This window comes from Balaenoptera musculus, chromosome 17, assembly GCF_009873245.2.
Source record: "Balaenoptera musculus isolate JJ_BM4_2016_0621 chromosome 17, mBalMus1.pri.v3, whole genome shotgun sequence".
Lineage (NCBI taxonomy): Eukaryota > Metazoa > Chordata > Mammalia > Artiodactyla > Balaenopteridae > Balaenoptera > Balaenoptera musculus.
This window is the reverse complement of record NC_045801.1, coordinates 73,207,531-73,231,616: the sequence shown is the minus strand read 5'-3', so window position 1 is coordinate 73,231,616 and position 24,086 is coordinate 73,207,531. Positions and strand designations below refer to the sequence as shown.

Genomic DNA, 24,086 nt, shown 5'->3' with positions numbered 1-24,086 from the left:
AACAAATGAAATGATAAAAGAAAGAATCTTTTAAGAGGGAATACCAGTAACCAGAAGTATGAATAATCACAGTAGACTTTTTCTTAAAACTTTTAAGTCTTGTAAATTACATTTGACAATTGAAGCAAAACTCTAATGTCTGATGTGGTTCTCAGTGTACATACAGGAAATAAAACCACGCAGGAGAAAGGGACATCAAGGGAAGTACGGTTTTTATACTTCACCTGACTTGGTAAAATGACAACACTAGCAGACTGTATAAGTTTTTATTTATTTATTTATTTATTTATTTATTTATTTATTTATTTATGTATAATGCAATACTCAGAGCAACTACTAAAAAATTTACAAAGAGACACACTAAAAAACAATAGATAAATCAATGTGGAATGCTAAAAGATGTTCAGTTAACCCTCAGAAAGGCAGGAAAAAGAAAACAAAAAATAGCAAACAAAAATAAAGTGGCATACTTAAACCCTCACATAGCAATAATTACCTGGAATATAAATGATTTAAATACACCAATCAAAAGACAGAGCTTGGCAGAGAGGATTAAAAAATATGACCCATCTATATGGTGTCTACAGGAAACTGACTTCAAATATAATGCTACAGGCAGTTTGAAAATAAAATGATGGGAAAATACATATGACACAAACACTAATCAAAAGAAAGCAGGAGTGGCTCTCTTAATACCAGATAAAGTAGACAGAGTGGGACATTATATAATAATAAAAGAAGAGTCCACCAGGGAGATAATAGCAATCCTAAACTTATGTGCACCAAACTACAGAGCTGCAAGATGTATGAAGCAAAAACCAGTAGAACCAATGGAATTAAACTAGAAATCAATCATCGTCTCCACCTATAATTATGGATTTGCTTCTCCTCTCAGTTCTGTTGGTTCTGATTATCAATAACAGGTAACTGGGAAATTCTTCAGAGACTTGGAAACTAAACAGTACACTTCTAAATAATGTATGTGTCAAAGGGGAAGTCTCAAAGGAAATTTTAAAAATACACTGAACTGAATGAAAAGTAAAATACAACATATCAGAATTTGTGGGAAACACGTAATGCAGTGCAGAGAGGGAAATTTATAGCATTAACCACATTCGTTAGAAAAGGGAAAAGTCTCTGATCAAAAATCTTAGCTCCTACCTCAAGAACCCAAAGCAAATAGAAGGAAGAAAATAATAAAGATAAGAGCAGAAATCAGTGAAATCAAAAACAGGAAAACAATAGAGGAAATTTTTAAAGGCTGTTTTTTTTTTTTTAAGTCAATAATATAGCAAGACTGACAAAGAAGCAAAGAGAGAGAAGGTACAGATTACCAATATCAGGAACAAAACAGAAGTTATAACTATAGATCCTGCAGACATCAAAGGAATAATACATAAATATGGTAAATTAGATGAAATGTACAAAAAGATCACAAACTCAGCACAAACTACTACAGCTCTCCTAGTATGAAATAGAGTATTTGAACAGCCCTTTAACTATTAAGGAGATTGAATTAGTAATTTAAAAATTTTCCAAAAAGAAATATCTAGGTTCAGATGGTTTCACTGGAGGATTCTACCAAACATTTACAGAAAGAATGAACACCAATTCTACACTATCTTTTCCAGAAAATAGAAGAGGTAGAACATTTCCTTATTTATTTTAAGAAGCTAATATTGCCCTGATACCAAAACCAAAGGAAAAAAAAAAAAAAGGGTACAGACTGATAACATTTATTAACATCTCAACAAAATATCAGCAAGTAGAATTTCAACAATATGTGAAATCATATACATGTGCATATGTAAAATATATACATCATGGCCAAAAGGAACTTATTCCAGGGATACAGAGCTGGTTCAGTGTAATCTACCATTTTAATAGGATAAAGAAGAAAAATCAAACCATAGCAGTCAGTGCAGAAAATGCATGTGACAAAATCCAACACCAGCTGTGTTTAAAAACCCTCAAAAAAAAAAAAAAGGAATTGAGGAGGACTTCCTCAGCTTGTTAAAGAGCATCTACAAAAAAACCTACAGCTGACATTATACTTAGTGGTGAAAGGCTGAATGCTTTACCCCTTAGATCAGGAACAAAGCAAGGATACCTATTCTCATGATATAAAGGCATGAAATAAAGGCATACAACTCAAAAAAGGAAGACATAAAACTGTTTATATTTGTGGATGACACGATTGTCTCTTTAGGAATCCCAAGGAATTTACAAAATAAATAAACTAGAGCTAATAAGTGAGTTCAGCAAGTTTACAGGATTTTTACAAGACATATATAAAAAATCTACTGTATTTCTATATACTCACAATGAACACCAAAATTTAAAATACAGTGCCATCTATAATCACACAAAAAGAAAATGAAATACCTAGGTATAAATCTAAAAATAACAGGTATAGGACATGTATGCTGAAAACTACAAAATACTGATGAAAGAAAGTAAAGAAGATCTAAATAAATGGAGAGACATACACTATGTTCATTGTTTGGAATTCTCAACCTAGTAAAGATGTCACTTTTTCATAAATTGATATACAGGTTTAACCCAACTCTTATCAAAATTCCAGTAAAATTTTTTTGTAGATAATCTGACAATAATATTATAAAATACATACTGAAAGGCAAAGGAACTAGAATAGCTAAAACAACTTGGAAAAAGAAGAATAAAGGGACTTCCCTGCTGGCCCAGTGGCTAAGACTCCACACTCCCAATGCAGGGGGCCTGGGTTCAATCCCTGGTCAGGGAACTAGATCCCACATGCTGCAATTAAGAGTTCGCATGCCGCAACTAAGACCCGGCACAGCCAAATAAATACATAAATAAAAATATTTTTTTAAAAAAAAGAATAAAGTAGGAAGAATCACTCTATTTGATTTCAAGTCTTAACGTAGCTGTAGTTGTCAAGACTGTGTGATATTGGTGAAGGGAGAGAAACATCAGTGGAACCAAATGGAGAACCCACAAATATGCCCAACTGCTTTTTAACAAAGGTGCAAAAACAATTCGCAGGGTGAGATAGCCATTTCAACAAATGGTGCTGTAGCAATTGGACATCCATAAGCAAAAAAAAGAAAGGACCCAAGTCTCACACCTTATACAAAAACTAACTCAAAACTGATCATGGAATTAAATGTAAAATGTTTTACCTATTTATCTTTTATGGAAAAAAACAGGAGAAAATCGTTTGGTTCTAGCAGTAGGCGTGCTTGTCACTAAAAGCACGATCCATAAAAGGAAAAATTGATGAATTTAGTCTTTAAAAACTTTTGTTCTATGAATAAGCCTGGTAAGAGGATGAGAAGACAGCCTACAGACTGGGAGAAAGTATTTACAAACCAAATATCCGACAAAAGACCACTAGTATCTAAAATAAAGAACTCTCGAAACTGAAGAGTAAAAAAACCCAGATAGTCCAATTAGAAGATGGTCAGAAGACATGACCAGACATTTCATCAAAGAGCATATATAAATGGCAGATGAGCGCTTGAAAAGATATTCAGCATCACTAGCCATTAGAGAAATGCAAATTAAGACCTCCATGAGGGATCACTACACACTAAAATGAAACGTAGTGACACCAAATGCTAGCAAGCACGTGGAGAAACTAGGTCCTTCATACACTGCTGGTGGGAATGTTAAAGTGATATAGCCACTTTGGAAAACAGTTTGGCAGTTTCTTTAAAAACTGGATGTGCAGCTATCATATGACCTAGCAATTGCACCCCTGGGCATTTATCCCAGAGAAGTGAAGACTTATGTTCACACAAAAACCCATACACAGATGTTCATAGCAGCTTTATTCATGATAAGCAAACACTGGAAACAACCCAGATGTCCTTCAACGGATGAATAGTTAGACAAAGTGTATTGTACATCCACACCATGGAATACTACTCAGCATTAAAAAAGAACGAACGGTTGTTACATGCAGCAACCTGGATGAATGTCCAGAAAAGTATGCTTAATGGGTAAAGTCAGTCCCAAAAGGTTGCACATTGTGTGATTCCACTTATATGACTTGGTTGGAATGACAAAATTAGAGAAATGGGGAGCAGATTAGTCATTGCCAGTGTTAAGCCAGGGTGTCAGGGTGGAAGAGGAAGTGGTATGGTTATAAAAAGACAGCATGAGGGATCCCTGAAAATGGAAATATTGTGTATCCCTTTTCATTATTTTGGTTGTAACAATGTATTATATGTTTCCAAGATACCACCACTGAGGGAAACCAGGTGAAAGTCACACAGGATCTCTCTGTATTATCTTACACCTGCACGTCAGTCTGTAATTATCTCAGAAAGTTTGATCAAAACATAATAGTAGGGCTTCCCTGGTGGCTCAGTGGTTGAGAGTCTGCCTGCCAGTGCAGGGGACGCGGGTTCGGGCCCTGGTCTGGGGGGATCCCACATGCTGCGGAGCGACTGGGCCCGTGGGCCACAATTACTGAGCCTGCGCGTCTGGAGCCTGTGCTCCGCAACAGGAGAGGCCTTGATAGCGAGAGGCCCGCGCACCGCGATGGGGAGTGGCCCCCGCTCGCCGCAACAAGAGAAAGCCCTCGCACAGAAACGAAGACCCAACACAGCTAAAAAAAAAACAAAAAAAAAAACATAATAGTAATAACCACATACAGCAACTTAAATTAATTAAATTTAACCTGTTCTTTAAGATCACAATGGCAATTTAAAAAATAAAAATTAAGGATTACAAAACCTCACAATTGTAATGAAATACTAATGTGAGAAAACGGAATATAATTATAAAGGCTTAAGTGATTTTTTTTAATTCATGAAGAACCCAGGATTTCTTTTTCAAATTATTGTCATTATTTGTTAAGTATGGCTCTTTCATGAGTCTGTCACATTCTTACACAGAGCAAATTTTTATACAACCAGTTCCCTCCATGCTAAATGTTGTATGTTTAGCATATGCCTAACAATAATAGTTACTGTTGTGATTTTTATTATGCATAGACTTCCTTCATATGATTTCTCAGAAGGAGCAGAACATGAAATTATACTAATATTCATAAAAAAGACAGCTAGGCTATATGGAATAAAAAAGACCTGGTTGGAAGATAATGATGAGTTGTACAAAGTAACTAAAGGAAGAACTCCAAAAATGGGCTAAATATTAGATGTTCTGCACTAGTATTTTTTTTTTTAAAAAGAGAGTTCATTGATGACCTCTATGCATGTCAGACTTTAAAATAATTAAGTTCATCATTAAGTAAAGAGCATTTATATGACAGTACACATCCATTAGTTTATTTTTTTTTTACATCCCCTGTATTAAAGCATTTTGGTAGCCTCACAGTAAGACTGATGGAGCTGCTATTTTAAATCAATTTAAATAGTGTCACCATTTTTAAAAGTAAACCCACATACGCATCATCTGGCTTCAGAAGTTACCACCATTTTGACATTTTGATGATCTTATTTTATTATGTGCCCTGTTTTTTAAGCAAATTCCAGAAATATTTTACCTACAAATTTCAGTAGCAGTAATTTTAAAAAAATATGTCCATCATACCATTATTATACCTAACAAACTTAGCAGTAATTCCTTAATGATATCTGATATCAAGTCTGAATAGCACCCCCCCCCTTTTTTTTCATTCAGCAATTGATGTTGGAAAACAGGTACTTAGTTTCTTTCTTCGAGGTCAGGGAAGACTAACAAAACCTGTTCTTTCCACTTTGAGAAGGGAAGGAAGGAGAACCAAGCCAGCATCTGTCAGACACCCTCCTTGTTACAGCAGTCAGCACCGGCTTCTGCAGCCGGAGAGCTGAGGCCTCAGTGGGAAGCTATTCATCTCATAAAATTACAGTATACGCTCTCTGGGATTTAAGCAAGAGTTAGCCTGCTAGAATTAGATCCAAAGAGGAATCATCATGAGAACAAGCAATAAATACATTAGTTTTACAGGGTCTGTAGATTCTTAATCAGTTAGTGGCTTAGACTTGGGGTTGGAGAAAATAGTAATTCATTTCAAAGAAGTTTGTTCTAAGTGCTATACCTTTTGTTTTTGCTTTCTAAGGACTTGGATTTGCCTAATTATGCCATCCTCCATGGGAGAGGCCGTTTAGCACAGTGGGTAGAAACTTGGGCTATGGGCTCAGACAGGAGTTTATCCTCAGCTTACTGCCTGAACTTGAGGACCCTCTGGGAGAGTTGATCATGTAAGGAGTTAGGAAAGTAAGGCAGGTATCCTGAGTGCATCCTGGTCAGCTAATAAGAGCGGTGGTTGGTGTTTGGGCAGCTCACAGAAGGTCAGTGTCCTCTTCTGTATAATCTTTAAAAAGTACTTGATTCCTAGCCAATCCTTGGCTCTCATGTGTAGAGAAGTTAGAGAACTCTGGTATTAAAGAAAAAAACTTTCTTAAAAGCCATTTTTACATATAAATTATTTAAACATAATTATGTTTAAAGATAGAATGATTTATACAAATGCCAGTGTCCTGATTATGGACCGTCTGACTAAGGGTTCTTTTTAGAAATTTAAAACTACGTGATCGGGCTTCCCTGGTGGCACAGTGGTTGAGAATCTGCCTGCCAGTGCAGGGGACACGGGTTCAAGCCCTGGTCTGGGATGATCCCACATGCCACGGAGCAACTGGGCCCGTGAGCCACAACTACTGAGCCTGCGTGTCTGGAGCCTGTGCTCTGCAACAAGAGAGGCCACGGCAGTGAGAGGCCTGTGCACCGCAATGAAGAGTGGCCCCCACTCGCCGCAACTAGAGAAAGTCCTCGCCCAGAAATGAAGACCCAACATAGCCAAAAATAAAAATAAATTAATTAATTAATTTAAAAAAAAACACAAAACTATGTGATCATTCCTTAAGATTAAGCCTAACTGGTACCTTGATGATTCCTTTCAGTTTAGAACTAGACCTGTTTCCTTTTCCTGTTGTGCTGTGGTCTATTTTTATGTTTTAACCAAGGTCCAGTTACCTAATGCAAGTTGAGACCGTGAAGTTTAACTCTTGTATTTCCCTGTAAGCAGTTGGACAATTTGCAGCATAAGATAGCACCATTTTTCCAGCATTTGTTGCATTGTTGCTGGAAATAGGTTTACTGTTAATCTCTGGATGTACTGATTTACTCAGCATAATGATTTCGTCCACGAAGGATCTGTTGAGGGGAAGGATCAAAGTGGTGTTAGAGAAGAATGCACAGGATAGCTGTCCACAAAAAAGAATTACCGAGTCCAAAATGTCAGTAACACTGAGCTAAAGTAACAGGATATAATTAAAATCAATGAAGTGAAGCACCAGCAACTTAGCATAATACATGAATCCTCTTTATTCATTTAGTAGTAGGTAGGATGGTGTATATTTTGATCTAAAAAAGCTTCATTTCAATGACAACCTGGGGGGGAGAGTGAAGACTGGAAAGTCCTGTTATGAAGGGTCCCACTTCTGTTTTACGGGCTGGCTCTGACCTGTGAATTCTACAGTGAGAATCCTGAACTGTTGCAGCGTCTTGCTGATGATGTTGACAGCTGGATCCAAGCTCATTGTATTTCTAAACCACACTGACGTCCTTCTCCTTTCCAGTTCAGGGCCCCACTGGCAACATCGTTCAGCACTGCTCTACTTATAATATTTCGGACTCATATTTTTCTTTTAACTGTAGCCTCTCATGTGCCAACTGTTTTGCTCTTACCTGAATTTATGCTGCTGATCTTCAACTGGGATGATAAATGGAAAATGGCACCCAAGACTATTCTTCCAATTTTTTTTTCAAATTATTTTATAAAGAGCATAAAAATAAAATGATACCCTAGTCTGCCTAAACTAGATACTTACGGAGGTAAGAATTTCTCAGATCTACTATTTAATAGATGGGTATCATTTTATATTTATAAAATCATGTATAAGATTAACACCACACACAGACTATATACACTCAAAGAAACACTTTTTTATATACATACAAACATAGAAAGCTCTCTCCACATAAAACCTCTCTGTATTAGCAAACTACTGTGGTACACAAGTATTATGTTTAAGTATATTTGTTTCCAAACTGTAAATTATAATTTCCAAGTTACAAGTTATAATAAGAGAATTCACCCTTCCTATAAAGTGGATTCTAGTCAGTTTTATACAACTTGGGGTTGCTCCAAACATGCTATTATCATTCATCCTTTTTGCTATTTGCTGAAGAAATACACGTTCAAATGTGATAGTAGAGGTACACCCAGAATTCATCTCCTAAATGTCAACGAAATTAAAAAGCCAATTGCAACCAAAATATTCTCGCCTATATGGTATTCCCATAGAAATAGGAGACCAGAACTCATTCTTTACATTTTCAGTTCCCATTACTGATTTTTAAACTTAATATTTGGATGCTATACACATATATTTGAGTGCATAGCATATGGGGGGGAACCCATATATTTAGTTGTCTACCACTTATTCAGGTAATGTTCATGCTGAATATACAGAGCATTTGTAGTGTCATCACGTCTTATATTAGGAAAATGAGGTTTAGGTTCTTTTACCTCTGGTGGACAAAAAAGAAAAAAAAGGATTATTTTGATCTCCATTTTGCTGAAGATTTTGCTGATAAGGAAATAATCGACCATGTGACCAGCAGAAAATATTTTTGAATATTAGTTTGACTTCCGTTTTCAACTGAGACTTGAAGGTTATTGAGGACATCCAGATATCATGCTGCCTGGTAACCGCCCTGGCTTCCCATTGGCTACACGCCTCCTCAGCTGCCGCCCTCTGGCAGTTCCTTCCAGAACCACAGCTTTGTTTAGCGTCCTAGTCTGCAGAGCTCCAGGAAGATCTGACCTCTGTGGTCTGTCCTGTGACAGACTGAGGAGTTGATGTGAAGGGACGCTCCTCCAGTCACTGGAATCTGGTGATCTTGCTTGCAGCATTTAGAAGAGTGTCTCATAAGTGGAAGGGTTCTTTCAGAAGTATTTTCAAATGATTAAAATGTGTCAGGTCCCTGAAATAATAATGTGGTTGTATATTTGTATGGCATATTGTCAGAGTTCTTTCACATACGTAGTCCCATTTTCCACAGAGGACTCAAACCCAGGTGTTCCGGGTTCCCCATCCGTTCCCCTTCTGTCTGCCACACAGTGGAGAATAGCAGCACTGAAGGTCAGCCTACCCTTCTTTGAGGAGCGTGAATTAAAATGATCGCTTCTGCACAGGGTTCCGTGGTCAGGTGAGCTTAGGAGGAGCTGGAGCCTGCCCCCCTTTTAGGAAACCAGAATTCACAGTAGTAGTATGTTATTTCTATTCTGAAAACCCACTGTTAAGAAATTTGTTGGCTTTTGTTTAACCTAGAGTTTTCCAAGTGTGATTTAGCCATTCCCGCCCCCTGCCCCAGTGGAATTGGGGTGGAGGGTGCATAATAGCCAAAGGATTGATGTCCTTTAGTTTTGCTGATTCTCTCACTTAATGGTAACATAGAGGTTGCACTGGGGGAAGTGGAGACTACTTTCTTCTTAAGCTCAGAATATCTTGTAAAAGTATTTTTTTCCAAATCAGTTGTATTTAGAACAGTGCTTCTCGAACATTAATGTGCATTCACTTCACCTAGGAATCCTGTTAAAATGCAGCTTATGATTCAGTAGGTCTGGGGTGCGGCCTGAAAGTCTGCGTTTGCAGCTTGCTCTCAGGTGATGTCGGTACCGTGACCCGGGCTCCCTCTGGGGAGCGGAGAGGCTGGAAAATCAGCCGGCTGTGAGTAAACGAGACTGTCCAGCCAAGTGCTGTCGTCCTTTCCCTGCTCTGCAGATTCATGATTTCTTCAGACCTTCTCGTCATCTTCATCCTCTCCTCTACTGATTCTTGGCTCTCAGCATATAATTACATAATCAGGTTTCAACCATCTTAAAAACAAAACCCTATCAGTCCCTGTTCTCCTGGATATGTTCTCTTCTAGCTTCTAGTAAGATCTACCTCTGTTTCCTCATTGGATTTCACACCTCGGTTCATAGTCTGACTTCCTTCATCATGGCCAAGGTCACCCTAGACCTCCTAGTTGCCTCACCTAACAAATGCTTTTCTCTTCTTACCTTGAACAGTCCCTGGGGGGTGTGCGATACTTTTGACTACTCTTCTGTCTATAAACTTGCTCTTTCCTTAGCTCCATGATATCATGGTCTTCTCTTTACTCTCTAGCCTTCCAGACTCCTTTACCATCTCCTTCTTCCACGTTGAAATGTCACCTAAATCCATGAATACCCTTCTTAGGCTGTGTGTCTAGCTCTACTTTGACCGCTGCTGCCTGGACAGTTCTGCATGAGTGGGTCTCAGACCCTCCGGTTTAACACATTCAGACTGAACTGATAGCCCTCCTCTGCTCTAGTCTGCAGATGTTCACTCTCGTGTATCCTAAAGGAACCCCCTTCCCTACCCCTTTACACTCATTCTTCAGTTAATAAGTATTGCTTTCCACGTGTGTATTATTATTTCTGCCTGTTAAATATCTCTCCAAATCGTCCTCTTCTATGATTGCTTCCTAATTGGACTCCCTGTGTTCATTTTTCAGTCCTCTACACTGTTGCCTATAAGATCTTTCTAAAAATGAAAATTGAATGTCACTCTCCAGCTTTATTAAAACCCTGAAGTGGTTCCTCACAGCTTCTGCATCAAACTCCTTAGCTTGGAAGACAGATCCCTTTACTTGCCAGTCCTCCCCTCTGTGTTCTCCTTGTTAAACCAGAGAGCGCGTCCACAGGGCATTGCTCCTGACCTGCTTCCACAGAAAGTATTCTCCACACTTGAAATGCCCTCCTTCCAACCTGATCCTTCAAGGATATATAGTGAGTCTGATTCCTCCTCTTGGAATGCGTGACACATGACACACCCTCCCTGCCCCCTTCACCACTCTTACGTGCTCCTTTCTCTGTATTTAGTCATTCCTGTGTCATGGGTTTATTATCTTCGCACTCTCTCATGACTCTGTCATGACCCTTGTTTTTCACGTTGGCTCAACATGAGGACAAAGTTCCTTGAAAACATAGGCTGTCTTTCCATCTCGGCATCCCCAGCGCCTAGCAGTTTCTCCCCACACAGTAGATAAATGTTTGGATGGTTACGTATTTATTTAATTACTTTGACCTTACTCCTCTCCCCGCAGTCTTTAATGAGCTTATGCTTTGGTCCCACTTGTTAACTTGTAGGTGGAATTCTGTCCGAAACCTTCTTGGCCCTAAGCATTCTAAAAACCTATGAGTTTTGAAAAACACAGGTGAATAGATTGGCTTCTCCTTTGATTGGGAGCTCCCTCCAGTAGCCGCCTGGGGTCTTTGTGGTTTGAAAGAGGTTTTTTAGACCCAGGAATAACTGCAGCAAAGATTACGGCAGGCTAGGGAAAGTACCCGTTCCCAAAGGCCGCGGGCCAACTTTTTAAAGGTGTCCGAATATTCTAGAAGTGATATATTTACTTCTATGATTCCTTCCTTGTTTTTCTCTGTGTATTCCCTCTAAATTAAAATTTCATTTTCTCAGAGTTGTACATTACCAAAACTTAAACAGTATTATATTTCCTTTAGGACCCAAGGTGATTGTGGTGTGAAATAAACATATTGTTTGTCAAACAGTTGTCACTTTTCAAATATTCTCAATCTCTTAGCCATTTGATGGGTGATTTTTCCCTAATATTCATCAGTTTTACTTAAAATTAAGATTGGAAATTTATGTGAAACCAGAAAAATATATAAACATCAAAAATTTTTGAAGCAAAAGTTTAGTAATTAAAAATATCTTAAACTGTTGAAAAATCAAGGCTGGAAATTCCTGGCTTAGCTGCTAAAGCACTAAAGATACAGCCAAGATGATAGCTGAAAATACAGCCACCTAACCCGAAGACACTGTGGTAAGCTGCCAAGCCATCTAACCTGACAGGGTCAATGGGTTTCTGTTTCGGGGTGGGACGGGGAAAACACCTGATAGTAAGACTTAAGTGACTAAGACCAGTTTCAAGGCACCTTGTGAATACTTGTGTCCTGTCCTGCTACTGGAGATCTACGGGCAGAATTTGGGTTGAGGGGACATCTTCCTTGCCTTGGGCTGTGTTGTAAGTGGTGGGACAGATGTTTCTGTAGAGCTGGAATGCGGCTGTAAACTGAAAGCTTTGTTACCCCTTAACCCTGTTCTCAGTGTCGTGGGTACCACGGGGCTCTTCACTGGAAATCTGACCTGACCTTATCAAGCTGCCAGCATCCCTTGAGGGGAGCTTAGTGTAATAAATATGTACTACTCCCTTCCACAGATTGGAAGGCTTTGCTGACTAGCTTCAGCTTCTCTGCTCCTCGTTTGGCCGTCACCCTAGGGAACTTCAGTGATGATCCAAACCAAACTAACTTTGAAAGTTACGTCCAGTTTCTCGACTTCTAAACCAGGGTAGCTAAACATTTCTGAAGAAAATCATGCTGTTATGTGCATGTTACGCACTTACACAACTATATAGATCACCAGCTACCAAGACTTTCCCATCAGCATTAGAGATCCTTCCATGTGTCGAAAATAAACTCTTCATTCCCTCCTTGAAACCTGGTTTTCTTCCTTTTTTATTTATCTCAATTCACGGCATACCCTTCCACCTCAGTCGCTTAAGCCAACAATGGGGTCATCCTTAAGCACCTTGCCATCCTTACCCTATTCTTTACCAAGTCCTGTTCATTTCTCCAAAGGAGATATTAAGTTTGATCTTTGCCTTCCATTCTGGTTGCCACTGTTTTGTCAGGCCTTCATTTCTTACCTTGATTATAGTCCTAAACTCCTTACTGGCCTTCCTGTTGCCAACCTTCCTCCGTAGAATTCCTCCTCTAAACCACCCTCTGATTTTGTCCCCAGCCTGCTTCCTACCTTTTCAAGGTTCCTTGAGGTCTCTTGGGCCCCTTGTCTACCCTCATCTCACATGGCTCCCTGTCCCCAGCTTCCACTGTAACTGAGCTTAAAATCTGCCTCTCTGTCCAGACTAGGCTTTCCTCCCCTTAATTTTCCTAATAAATGAGTGGGAGCTTACTTTCCTTCAAGCCTTCATTCACGGGGCTTTCTCTCTTGACAGTTTTTTTACCAGCAGAAGTGGTCATGCCACGTTACCCTTCTAAACAGCTGTTGTGGAAGTTTTCGTGCTATGTGCCAATTTTGGATTTGCATCTGTCCTGTAGTACTCCCACATCCTTGAGGTCAGAGACATTCATGTACCCAAGTATATAACTGAGATATGCTCTGTGCCTGGTACAAATCAGGCACTCAGTAAATGCTTGTTGAATGGAAGAACTAAATTACTAAGGAATTAAACATATCTGTGTGTTATAAGTAACACAAATGTTTTGTACTTCCAAAAATAATCCTAGCAATCCACAATAATTTCTAGCTAGCTAGAAGGTTTTTAAAAGGGTATGATAATTGTGTGCTTTTTATGTTCAATTTTAGTGGCAACATAAGCAAGATAAATGAAAATTCCTTTGAGTTGTGTTAAAGATAAGTGATCCTAATAAAGAGAGGATAAACGTGGGCAGAATATTAATCCTGCTAATCCTGCTTCTGCTACAGTTGTGCCCGGTCTTGGGCACGTCACTTCTCCTTGGCAGCCCCGTGCTGTCTGTACGGTGAGAGTTACGACAGGTCAGTAGATTTAGCAGCGGCCCTCTTTCTTCTAATGAAACACAGGAAACTGGATGAAAGAAAGAAGAGCAGAACAGCTGTACTTTGGAATAGGGGATGCCCTGGAAAATGAGGGGGAAGAGGAGGAAATGGTGGCCCCCGCGGGATGTCCGTGAACGCAGCTCGAAGCCGTTGTGTTGGGCGCGGTGTGTGGGAAGGCTCTCCTTCTGAAGCTAACGCAGGTCGAACCAGAATATTTTCCGTCACAGAATTTGACGAAGCTTCATGTGTAAACCGCCTCGTCTTGCTTCTCGTCTGATGTTCTTTTCGCAGGACTTTACTATCTCTGCATAATACCTAAGTCTTATCTCAATACATTTTCTTCTTTAGGCTCACTGTACACGTTCTATGTTGCTAATTTGCCTTTTGATGCCCAGTTTTATCTGATCGGGATATTTTAATTCACTGAGGAGGCTGCCTACGAGTGCCCGCTTCTGCTCTGGTTGCCGCGGTGTTGCGCCCCGACGCCCCCGTGGTGGGGAGGGCTGACTGCCGAGGCCGCCTGCGAGCCAGCAGGTCTGTGGAGTAGGCGCCGTGGTCGCCCTCCTCCTACAGAGGGGTTAAGCGGCAGGTCCACGCGACACGTGTGGCAAGAGGTGGCGCTGGGCTTTGACCCTGCCAGCCTGGTTCAGAGCCTCGCCTTCGCCATTCTGCTGGCAAACTTGGAGGTACAGCTTCAACCCACACAATGAATTTCCTCATTTTTATACATATTTTGAATTTCTTTTCAGAAATAACGAGAACCTGTGTAAATCACTTAGTATAGTGACTGACCCGTAGTAAATATTTGGTAAATATTGGTTAGTGTAAGCTTTGGCAGATGGACACCTGGAATGTCCATAGCCTTGATTAGCAATGGAGAAGAAAATTAAACAGCATCCTAATTCTCTGTTTCCCAGTTCTCAGAGAGAACCAAAGACTCACTTATTTTACAGGGTGCTTTGCTCTTTAGCATCTATTCAAGATGTTTAAATAAAACGAAGACACTTCAGTTTATTTTGAATTCTTACCTAACAGATGCTGTAATTTTTATCTTGCCACCAGGTGGCAGCATGTTACACAAGGAAATAATTGAAATGTTATTCTGTTGTAGACTACTTTTCAGTATTTTGCCTTAAAAACTGTTAAGCCATAATAAAAACAAAATATTATTCCATGTTCCTCTTTGTCTGTATTCCCCCTCATTGGTTGTGAAGGTCCTCATAGCCCAGTGTCCATAGCCCACAACTAGACTTGCCTTGGTCCTGCCCTGCACACGCTCTCCCTCTGTCAGCCAGTGCAGAGAGTTTACTTTTCCTGCATCTGTAACCGAAATGTAAGCCCTCGTGCTGAGATTCTCCGAACTAAATTGTTCTAGTTCAGCAGCAGTAGCAACTACTGCAGTCGTCCTCTTCCCTGGACCTTCCATGGTACCCAGAGAAGTACCAGATCTGTGACAGCAATTGAATAGGTGCCCTTGGGTAGCGGCCAGGTAATAGGTAGGATATACATTTTTAGTTCTTTGTGGTTATGTTTATTTTAATTTGTGCTATAGAAGCCCCTGAAAACTTACTTAAGTTTAGGTAATATCAGAATCATTCAGATAACTACTGCCAAGGGTTGAAAGATTAGTGTCTGAGGTGGAGGACAATTAATGGCTAATGAAGGTAAAGGACTGGACATGGCAATTCATCAAAGTAGGGCAGAGCAGGGAGCTAATGGGAAAATGTAGAGAGAGTCAGGCTTCAGATACTGGCGTGCAGCGCTGCATGGGAAGGCCAGAGGCTCGCCAAGTTAAGTTGCCTGCAAGGAAATCTGCTTATACTTCTTAATCGTGGATCTGCCTAGATTGTTTCACAGGGTTAATGAAATCCTTTCACATCAGTTTCTCAGCAAATGTTTTTTCCTATTCTATAACCTATTAACTAATATTCAGATTTGACTATATTTGAAACATGGAGTATAGATGAATATAATGTTTGTAATTCTGACTTGTCACAAAACCTGCAGTGATATTTAGGATGTCATGTTTTTAGAGTATTATGTTAATTAACCAGTGCTAAAAATTTTCTGGAGTTATGCCATCATCTTCCTTCATTTTTCTGATAGTAAGGTAATAACTATTCCAGATAAGTTAATTGTTACAAAATTTTTCCCTGGTAAACATCAAAACTTGTAAGAATAATGAAGACGTTTCAAGAACGTGTTTTGTGTTACTTACGTTAAACAGCAAATCCTGAGTCTCTCTCCCCTTGATGACTCGGGCCACCTTGGCCAACACGTGCCCTCTTCAGTCAGGAGCTGTGAGCCCATCTGCACACAGGCCCGCTGCTGTGGCAGCCGCTGCCACGTGTGGACTCCCCCGTGGCCTCTTCCCCAGAACCGCCCACGCACATCCCCGCTGGCCGCTCACACAGACACATCCTCACACTCAGTCTCTTTCCCTTTCTCCTTCCCTCTCCTTTTCATAATTTGCTTCTGTAGCCTGGGGAATAGAAAAAGTAAAACTAGTTAAAATGATGTCTAAAATTGGAAGGAATTTCAATTTAAGACTGTCCTATTAAAGCATGAGCTTTAGTGAATTCTCTGGTGGTCCATGGTTAGGACTCTGCGCTCTCACTGCCGGGGCCCCGCGTTCAATCTCTGGTCAGGGAACTAAGATCCTGCAAGCCACACAGCACAGCCAAAAACAAAAATAAAAAAAAAGCGTGAGCTTTAGTGTAAAGGCTTTGTAGTATCTATTTAGTTAACTTATTGTTGCTAATTTCTTTTTTTTTTTTTTTTCCTGTGTTCTAGAGGTATTTCAGATTGTTACATCTCTTCCTTGAAAAATATATATGGAGATTGATTTTTAGTGACTGGAGTGAAATGAGCAATGAAAGGAAATTCTAGCCAATTACTGTAACAGACATGTATCTCTTGTCTTTCTGAGGTTTTGAAATGCTTTGCAGCTTTAGTGGACAGCTACTGTCCGTGACAACCAAGGCTGTTCTCTTAGAAGTTTTATTTTATCTCTTCTAAGCCGTAACAGTATTTGGTTAATGCTCAGTATGTTCGGAAACTCAACAATTTCAGTCCATAGCCACATACTTTGAAAAGAGGTGTACTAATGTCTACAGTTGTCACATTGGTTTTAAACTCTTAAGGACTCCTTAAAATTGATCATTAATTAATCACTTAGTAATATGTATTAAATATTAATTTTTGCCATGATGTAAATAAAACAATCCATTTATATAGTATCCTCTCTATAGTGTGCTCAGAGAGGTGGAAAATATTTTATTTCAGTGTCTTTAATATGTAATCAGAGAGTTGGATGACAAGTAAATGTAGCATTGTCCAAAGAGTATTTCATTGAGATGATGGGAATTAGAAAAGAAAAGATAACCATTTGCTATATTTAATTATAATGGAGTTAATTGCATGTCTTTCCGATATAAAATACCTCTTACGTCCATTGGGTACAGCTATTCTTGAAGGTGCTTAAATAAAGTACTAAGTATACTATTTAAGTAATAAAATTAGTAGTGACTTGGAAAATTTAGCATAAATAAAGACATAGCTTTCTTAAGCCAGTTTTTAAAGTGATTCTTCAACAGATTAGCAAAAAGCCAATTTATTTACATCCATTGGCACATGTAATAATGACTTTTATAATATAAATGCTTGTTTATATGAAGTTATAACTCATTTATGGGACATTGTAGTTCTAATGTTCTAGTGAAATGTACACATGTGGGTGCCCCTGGAAGGAATTCCAACTCTGTGAATTTATGAATCTGTTGACTTCAGTATTTAGTTAGCCTGGCCATCACTGTAATTGACATGTTATTGGAAATAGAGTTAGGTTTTCCCTTATTTATAAGGATAACCTCCATTTTGAGGAATGTGAATCAATTCATAGTTGGCTGACAGCCAGTTTCTCCTTCACTTGAGCTCCAGCACACACTGGAAAAGCACACTGGCTTCCGAAGTGCCTTGTGAATCTGCAGTGATTAATTCTTCTCATTATTTCGCTGCAAGTTCTCGTGACCCTCTCTGATGGTTCGATCAGCCACTTAGAGTTGATGCGTATTCACTCCTCTGCGCCCCTGCCGCTGTCGCTCACACCCCTGCACTGACTGGTGTGTTCTTGGTGCAGTAATTGAGCTGCAGTAGATTGATTACTCTGGGGAGCTGTAAGGCCTTTAAAGGTGAAAATATATCAGTCCTGTTAATTAGGAAACAAAAGTCTGGTGGCAGGTTCAGCAGTCAGATATTTCCAGTGTAGAAAAGACGAAAGATATGATGTGTTCCTCTCCATGAACCTGTTTACTTTTTAAATTTTGAATTAAGTCTGTATCAGTAGTAGTGGAGAACAGCCTTCTTTTACGAATTTTTATAGAATGCTAATTGAATATAATATTAATACTACTATCTCTCAAATCTGATAGTTTAGAACCTGAGTTTGTATACACCTTCTGTAACATTGGCAATAATGTGTAAAATATCTTAATATCTTACATAAATACAGAATGCTTTTGGATTAATTTTGGTATTTAGAGGCTTAATTTGGTTACAATGTTCTAATGCTAATTTCTTGTCATTTAGTAGTACGGTCTATGGGAAAAGGGTGAAACTTTATTCAACATGGCATAGAAGTTGAGTTGCCTTTATCTCTTTATCATAAGCACCCTTTGATTATTCCCCCCCCACCCCACCAAACTGTATGTTGAGTAATACATTGTCTGGGAAAAAGGATCCTGTATGGAACGGTGGTCTCCAGAAGTAAGCTTAGTTTCAACATGGACATCTATGCAGCTTATCTAATTGACATGTTTTTCTCAGGTGTGCTGTTCTTATGTTATGGTCTCCCCCTCCCCCTTCCCCTTCTCCAGTCATGGATTTTTTCTTTTGAGATATAATTCACATACCATAAAATTCACCCTTTTTTAAGGGGTTCAATTCCATGGGTTTTAGTATATTCACAGAGTTGTGCGACCATCTCCACTGTCTTCCAGAACATCTTCATCACTCCATTCCTTCCTTCCCCTAACCCCTGGCAACCAATAATTATTTTCCCTCTGTGTATTGACCTCTTCTGGACATTTCATATAAATGGAATTGAACTATATGTGGTCTTTCATGTCTGGCTTATTTTACTTATTAATAAGCAAGGTTCATCCTCATTGTCGCATGAATCAGTACTTCATTTTTTCATGGCTGAATAGTATTCCATTGTATGGTTATTCGACATTTTGGTTTTCATTCTTCAGTTGGTGAACATTTGTGTTTCCACTTTTTGGCTATTGCTGCTACTAGCGTTAGTTCCCACACGTCCGTGTCTTGTTCATGATCTTAGGGGGAAGGCTTTCAGATTTCACCACTGGGTATGATATAGGCTGTGGGTTTTCTTAGATGCTGTTTATCAGGTTGAGGAAGTTCCCTTCTATTTCTAGTTTGTTGAATGCTTTTATTGTGAAAACGTGTTGGATTTTGTCAAATGCTTTTTCTGCACCTATTAAAATGATCATGTGGTTTTTGTCCTTTATTCTATTAATATGGTGTGTTCCATTGGTTGATTTTCTTATGTTGAGCATTGTAATATTTTATAGAGCTTTTTATATAATGTTCTCTTACTGTGTGGTTTTAAATAATTTGAACCAATTTCCCTACCTTATATTTCAGGCATTTATTAATACAGCAAAAGAAATTTATGAAAAAATCCAAGAAGGAGTCTTTGACATTAATAATGAGGTATATATATATACATATATAAATATTATTGGCTAATTAATTTAGAATTGAATTTTAATTACTTGGATTCAAGATTTCTATTTTTTAAAATTCCTAAAATGGATCTATGATGTCAGTTAACACATTAATTAGTTTATAATCATCTCATTGAAAATTTCTTATATGTTGTATAATAGCTAAATGTTTATGTTCTAGTGAAGCATCACTTTATCTATGAAAACGGATTAAAGTAAGTGACCCTATCCATTTATTGCAAGCAATGCAAAATAATATAAATCCTCCAAAGAGAGAAGAAAATCCGCTTTCATCTACCACATCCATATGGTGTCATCTGCTTTGGGAATAATTTTCTAGTGTGTAAATGCGTGTGCGATGTTAACTAGTGCAAGATGCTCTCTCTGTTGTCTGGTGCGGAACAGGGAAATGTCCAATTTGGAAATTACTCCCAGTTCAGCATAGCATGTTTTCAGGAGACTGAGTTAATATATGTAATTGGCAGTTGGCACTAGCTGTTTTGTTTGTTTTTGTGGGTTTCTTTTCCTTTTTTTTTGTAAAATTATTTTGAGCGGTTTTGATCAACATGATTAGGATAAAATGTAACTTTGAAGCAAATAATTCAGAGTGTTTACCAAAGGCCATTCATTTTGACCTAAATCGCCACTATGCATTTGTCCTTATTTATTTCAGAATTTTTATGTGGATAAGAGCATATTATTTACTTTTACATAAATGTTTCTGCCATTCTATAATAAGACTTCTTGCTTCCAAGAGAAAAACCCTTATTCCTCCCCCAGGTGCAGTGAGGAAGCACCGTGTTAGGAAGACATTGTTGTGTGCATCTCTTGGCATTTGCAAGAGAGCCTCTTTATTATCTGCCTCAATATTCTTTGCTAAAACAAACAACAGTTTGCCTAAGGTTTCCAAAAAGTGTTTGATTTTCCAGTTTCTTTTAATTTGTAGTGATAAAGTTTCTAACCCATGTTTTCCAGGCTTATATGGCAATAGATCTTGAGTTCATTTAAAGGCGACACCATTCAGAGACGAATGCCATATAAATTGAACAGTAATTGGGCGTCTATGTGAAGGGCATGTTCATTGTCTCTGTCTGGTTTCATATAGTAGCTGACTGCTTTACTGTGCCTGGCGTGGCTTTGATTGTAATGTGCTGTCAGGAGCCAACAGGCCGTGCGATTTATTTGGCCTAATGCCAAGTCTGACTTCTTGATTCCTCAAGAAGTTGCTACCAGCCCAGAGGGGGCAAAACCAATGAGCCATAGGGCATGCTTTTTATTAAAGAGGAGTCAAAAGAGCGAAAAGAAACCACATCAGCTGCTGTCAATACTGAGCTAGTGCCAGAAACCCCAAGGCTACTACTGTTGCAGAACAACTGCCAAGCACTATAAATCTGAGATTTACTGTGACGTAAAGTTTCCTTAAGAGCTTAATTTCTGAAGCTACTGTATTACTTTTCTCAGAGTGTTGTATTTTTAGGTAAAATCCACTTGAGGGAGTGAGGGTTGAGACATGAGTGTGAGTTTGATGAATGAAAGAACCACTCTGTGTGTGGGTTCTTGGCAAGCTGCCATGTCTTTGGGGATCATAGAAATTATTGATGACACAGAACGCTCATATGCCCTTAGCCTGTACAGCTGATTCAACATGGAACAGAAACGCTGTCTAGAGGAAAGATTGTACGTTGTATTAGAGGAGCATAGGCTTTGCATGTTTTTCTCTTTTAAAGATAACGTTTTAAACAATCTCTCCATTGTGAGAATTCCCTTAAAAGCAGCACTCCAGTTTCTTTTAACGCAGTACCTGGTATGATAAGGAATTGTTTGCAGGAATATTTCCACAAGTATTATTTTAAAAGGAAGGAACATCTCCTGAGAGATACTGTTTTAATTGTTGTAAAAATCTGCTTAGCATATATATATATATATATATATATATATATATATATATTTTTTTTTTTTTTTTTTTTTTAGTTGTTTGGTAAGATTGTGCCACTAAGAAACCAAAGGATTTCTTAAATTTAAATTATACTGTCTGGTTGGCTCCAGTGACATTTATTATCCTTCTGTCTTTCATTTCAGGCAAATGGCATTAAAATTGGCCCTCAGCACGCTGCTACTAACGCCACGCACGCAGGCAGTCAGGGAGGACAGCAGGCCGGTGGGGGCTGCTGTTGAGTCTGCTTTTACTGTCTCGCTGCCCAGAAGGGGCTCCTCACCTATTCTTTCACCCTCTCCTCCTGCTCAGCTGAGACATGAAACTCTTCCAAATGGCTTTATGTCACAGAAGAAGACTTTAATCCTTCAGATTCTTGTATAACTTTGAATAAATGGTTAATGTTCACTTAAAAAGACAGATTTTGGAGATTGTATTCATATCTATTTGCATTTGATTTCTAGGTCAATTGATGTGATTATTTTTGTTAAATGTTGTCTTGTGCCCTTACCTACAAACTGAATTGTATTGAACACTACAAAGTCATCTTGAGTATTTTAAATCGGTTTGTGTAGTTAGGTTTCCCCACACCTGTGGTTACCTAATGTTTAATACTATAGAACTGTCCTCAAAAGTTTGTCAATTTTCAAGGCTATAAGGAAAACCGAAGGACTCTTTTAATTCTGTATTTATCATTTACTTTCTGTATATATAGTTTAATAACCTGCTTGGGTGTAATTTGCCAAGCTTGAATTCTTTAATGCATTTGCATAAATTCTATACTGTTTAGAGCTTAAAGCTACAGAAGCATCGTTAGGAATTGCTTGGACACTGAATTTTAAACTTTTTGACATTGTTAACAAGCATGTTCATCTTTTTCTTGTCACTAGTCCGAGAGAAATATGCTTAATGTACATTCTAAAGGCTATGTATGTGTTAACCTGTTTTAATGCCAAAAGTTTGCTGTTTGTCCACAGTTTCTTTAAGACCTCTTCAGAAAAGGATTTGTTTGCCTTAATGCATACTGTTGGGTAAAAACACAGTGTAATGAGTGAGGTGGGCGGAAGAAAGAACTCCCTCTGCCTGAGCGGCTCCAGGAGGAATGAGTGCCCACATTTAGACGGCACATTATGAGGACTTTAATCTTTCCTTGAACACAATAATGTTTTCTTTTTCTTTTATTCACATGATTTCTAAATATATTTTTCACGCAGGACAGTTTTTCAACCTTGATGTACAGTGACTGTGTAAAATTTTTCTTTCAGTGGCAACCTATAATCTTTAAAATATGGTGAGCATCTTGTCTGTTTTGAAGGGGATATGACAATAAATCTACCAGATGGAAAATCCTGTTAAAAGTAGAAAAGCTTTAGTAATTTGCTCAGTGTGGTGGTTTCATCCTTCTTTTTCTTTTTCTCCCTTGGACTATAATGAAGTTGTTACAGCAGTGCAAAATAAAATCCTATGTATAAAAGTGTTCTTTTTTTTTTAATGACCACATCATTTTTTAAGAATGTAATTTTTCAGTCCACCCACAGCTTTTACATGTATTAAAGCACATTTTTTTTAAAGGGTCAGGATGTTTAACACTACCCTTTTTAAAAATTTTGCTAGAATGTGATAAAAATCTTTTTACCGTATTGAAATTCTTTTTGTTATTGATGATGTACGCAAGTATTTTAAGTATGAAACTAACTACTTTCAATCCACTCGCTGACTTCAGCTTTCTACCTGTCTTTCCTGAAGATTCAGCAGTGCTCTGTCAAAGCTTTGACGTTACTCTTGTGGGAAGTCACCCAATGCTATCTTCGTTTTTTGCTTTAACTAGCTCTTAGAGGGCAGAGGGAAAGGTGAGGGGAAATCGAGTTTCTTGAGTATTTTTATTTTAAACTTTTTTTTTTCCTTAAAGTGGTCTTATCAAATTCACTGATCTTACCATTCACTCTCATTAGTGGTGAGTAGGACAAGTTAAGACAACTAGGACTTGTTCTGCTCTGTACCAGGAAGAGGATGATTCTTTGGGAACTGTTACTTTTAAACTGCTGTTAATTGTTCCAGAAACTTGATGTGTTTCTTTTCCATGCTGTCTCCTCTAATTCTTGTATAAATCAAGTGTAAGAAGAGAAAGTCATGGGAAAAACAAACAACAACAAAGCACGTGTATTTTAATAACCTAAGAAGAGCTGGAGCCCTCAAATGCAGCCCCTGCACAGCAGCCTTAACCTGCCTCGGCTTTGGGCCACAGGGGCGGGTAGAGGACTTCTCCGTAGTTGTCACCACTTTCTCTACAAATTTCATCTGCCATTAAGGAACAAAGGTGATGAATCCTTTACGTCAGTCGACAAAACACTGTTACTGTCTGGTTTCTACTCTGCTGTTCTATTACCCTTGTCACAAATAATGTAATAGTGGCCCCTGGAACCGAACCCTTTAATATGGTAATTAAGTCTTTAAATGATCTTTGGTCAATTTTGGTAGCACCCTATGGACATGTTTTAAGAGCTAGAAAATCAGTCACTAAAAAATAAAACTTTTAATGTCTCAACATGTAACATTCCAAAGTTGTAATCTTCATAAATATAGTGTTATAATTTGCCTTCTGGATTTAACAAAACTGGATTAAGACCAAATTTTTGAACGAGTAGTGTATAATTAGATGTACAATTCAAACAATACATGAGAGCGAAACTATATCTTCCTACACAGTTTTTAATTTTTTATTGACGTATAGTTGATTTACAGTATTGTGTTAGTTTCAGG

General features: G+C 38.4%; 1 protein-coding gene across 2 annotated transcripts in view; it reads left to right on the top strand.

The window, feature by feature from the left end:
- RAB2A (RAB2A, member RAS oncogene family) overlaps positions 1-23,873 on the top strand; it is a 77,329-nt gene extending 53,456 nt beyond the window's left edge. For both annotated transcript variants that reach the window (XM_036829821.1, XM_036829819.1), the window contains 2 exons: positions 19,311-19,379; positions 21,473-23,873. In XM_036829821.1, the coding sequence (XP_036685716.1) occupies positions 19,311-19,379; positions 21,473-21,568 (165 nt within the window). In that variant the 3' untranslated portion in view covers positions 21,569-23,873. The remainder of the gene's footprint in view (positions 1-19,310; positions 19,380-21,472) is intronic.
- The last annotated feature ends 213 nt before the right edge of the window (positions 23,874-24,086 follow it).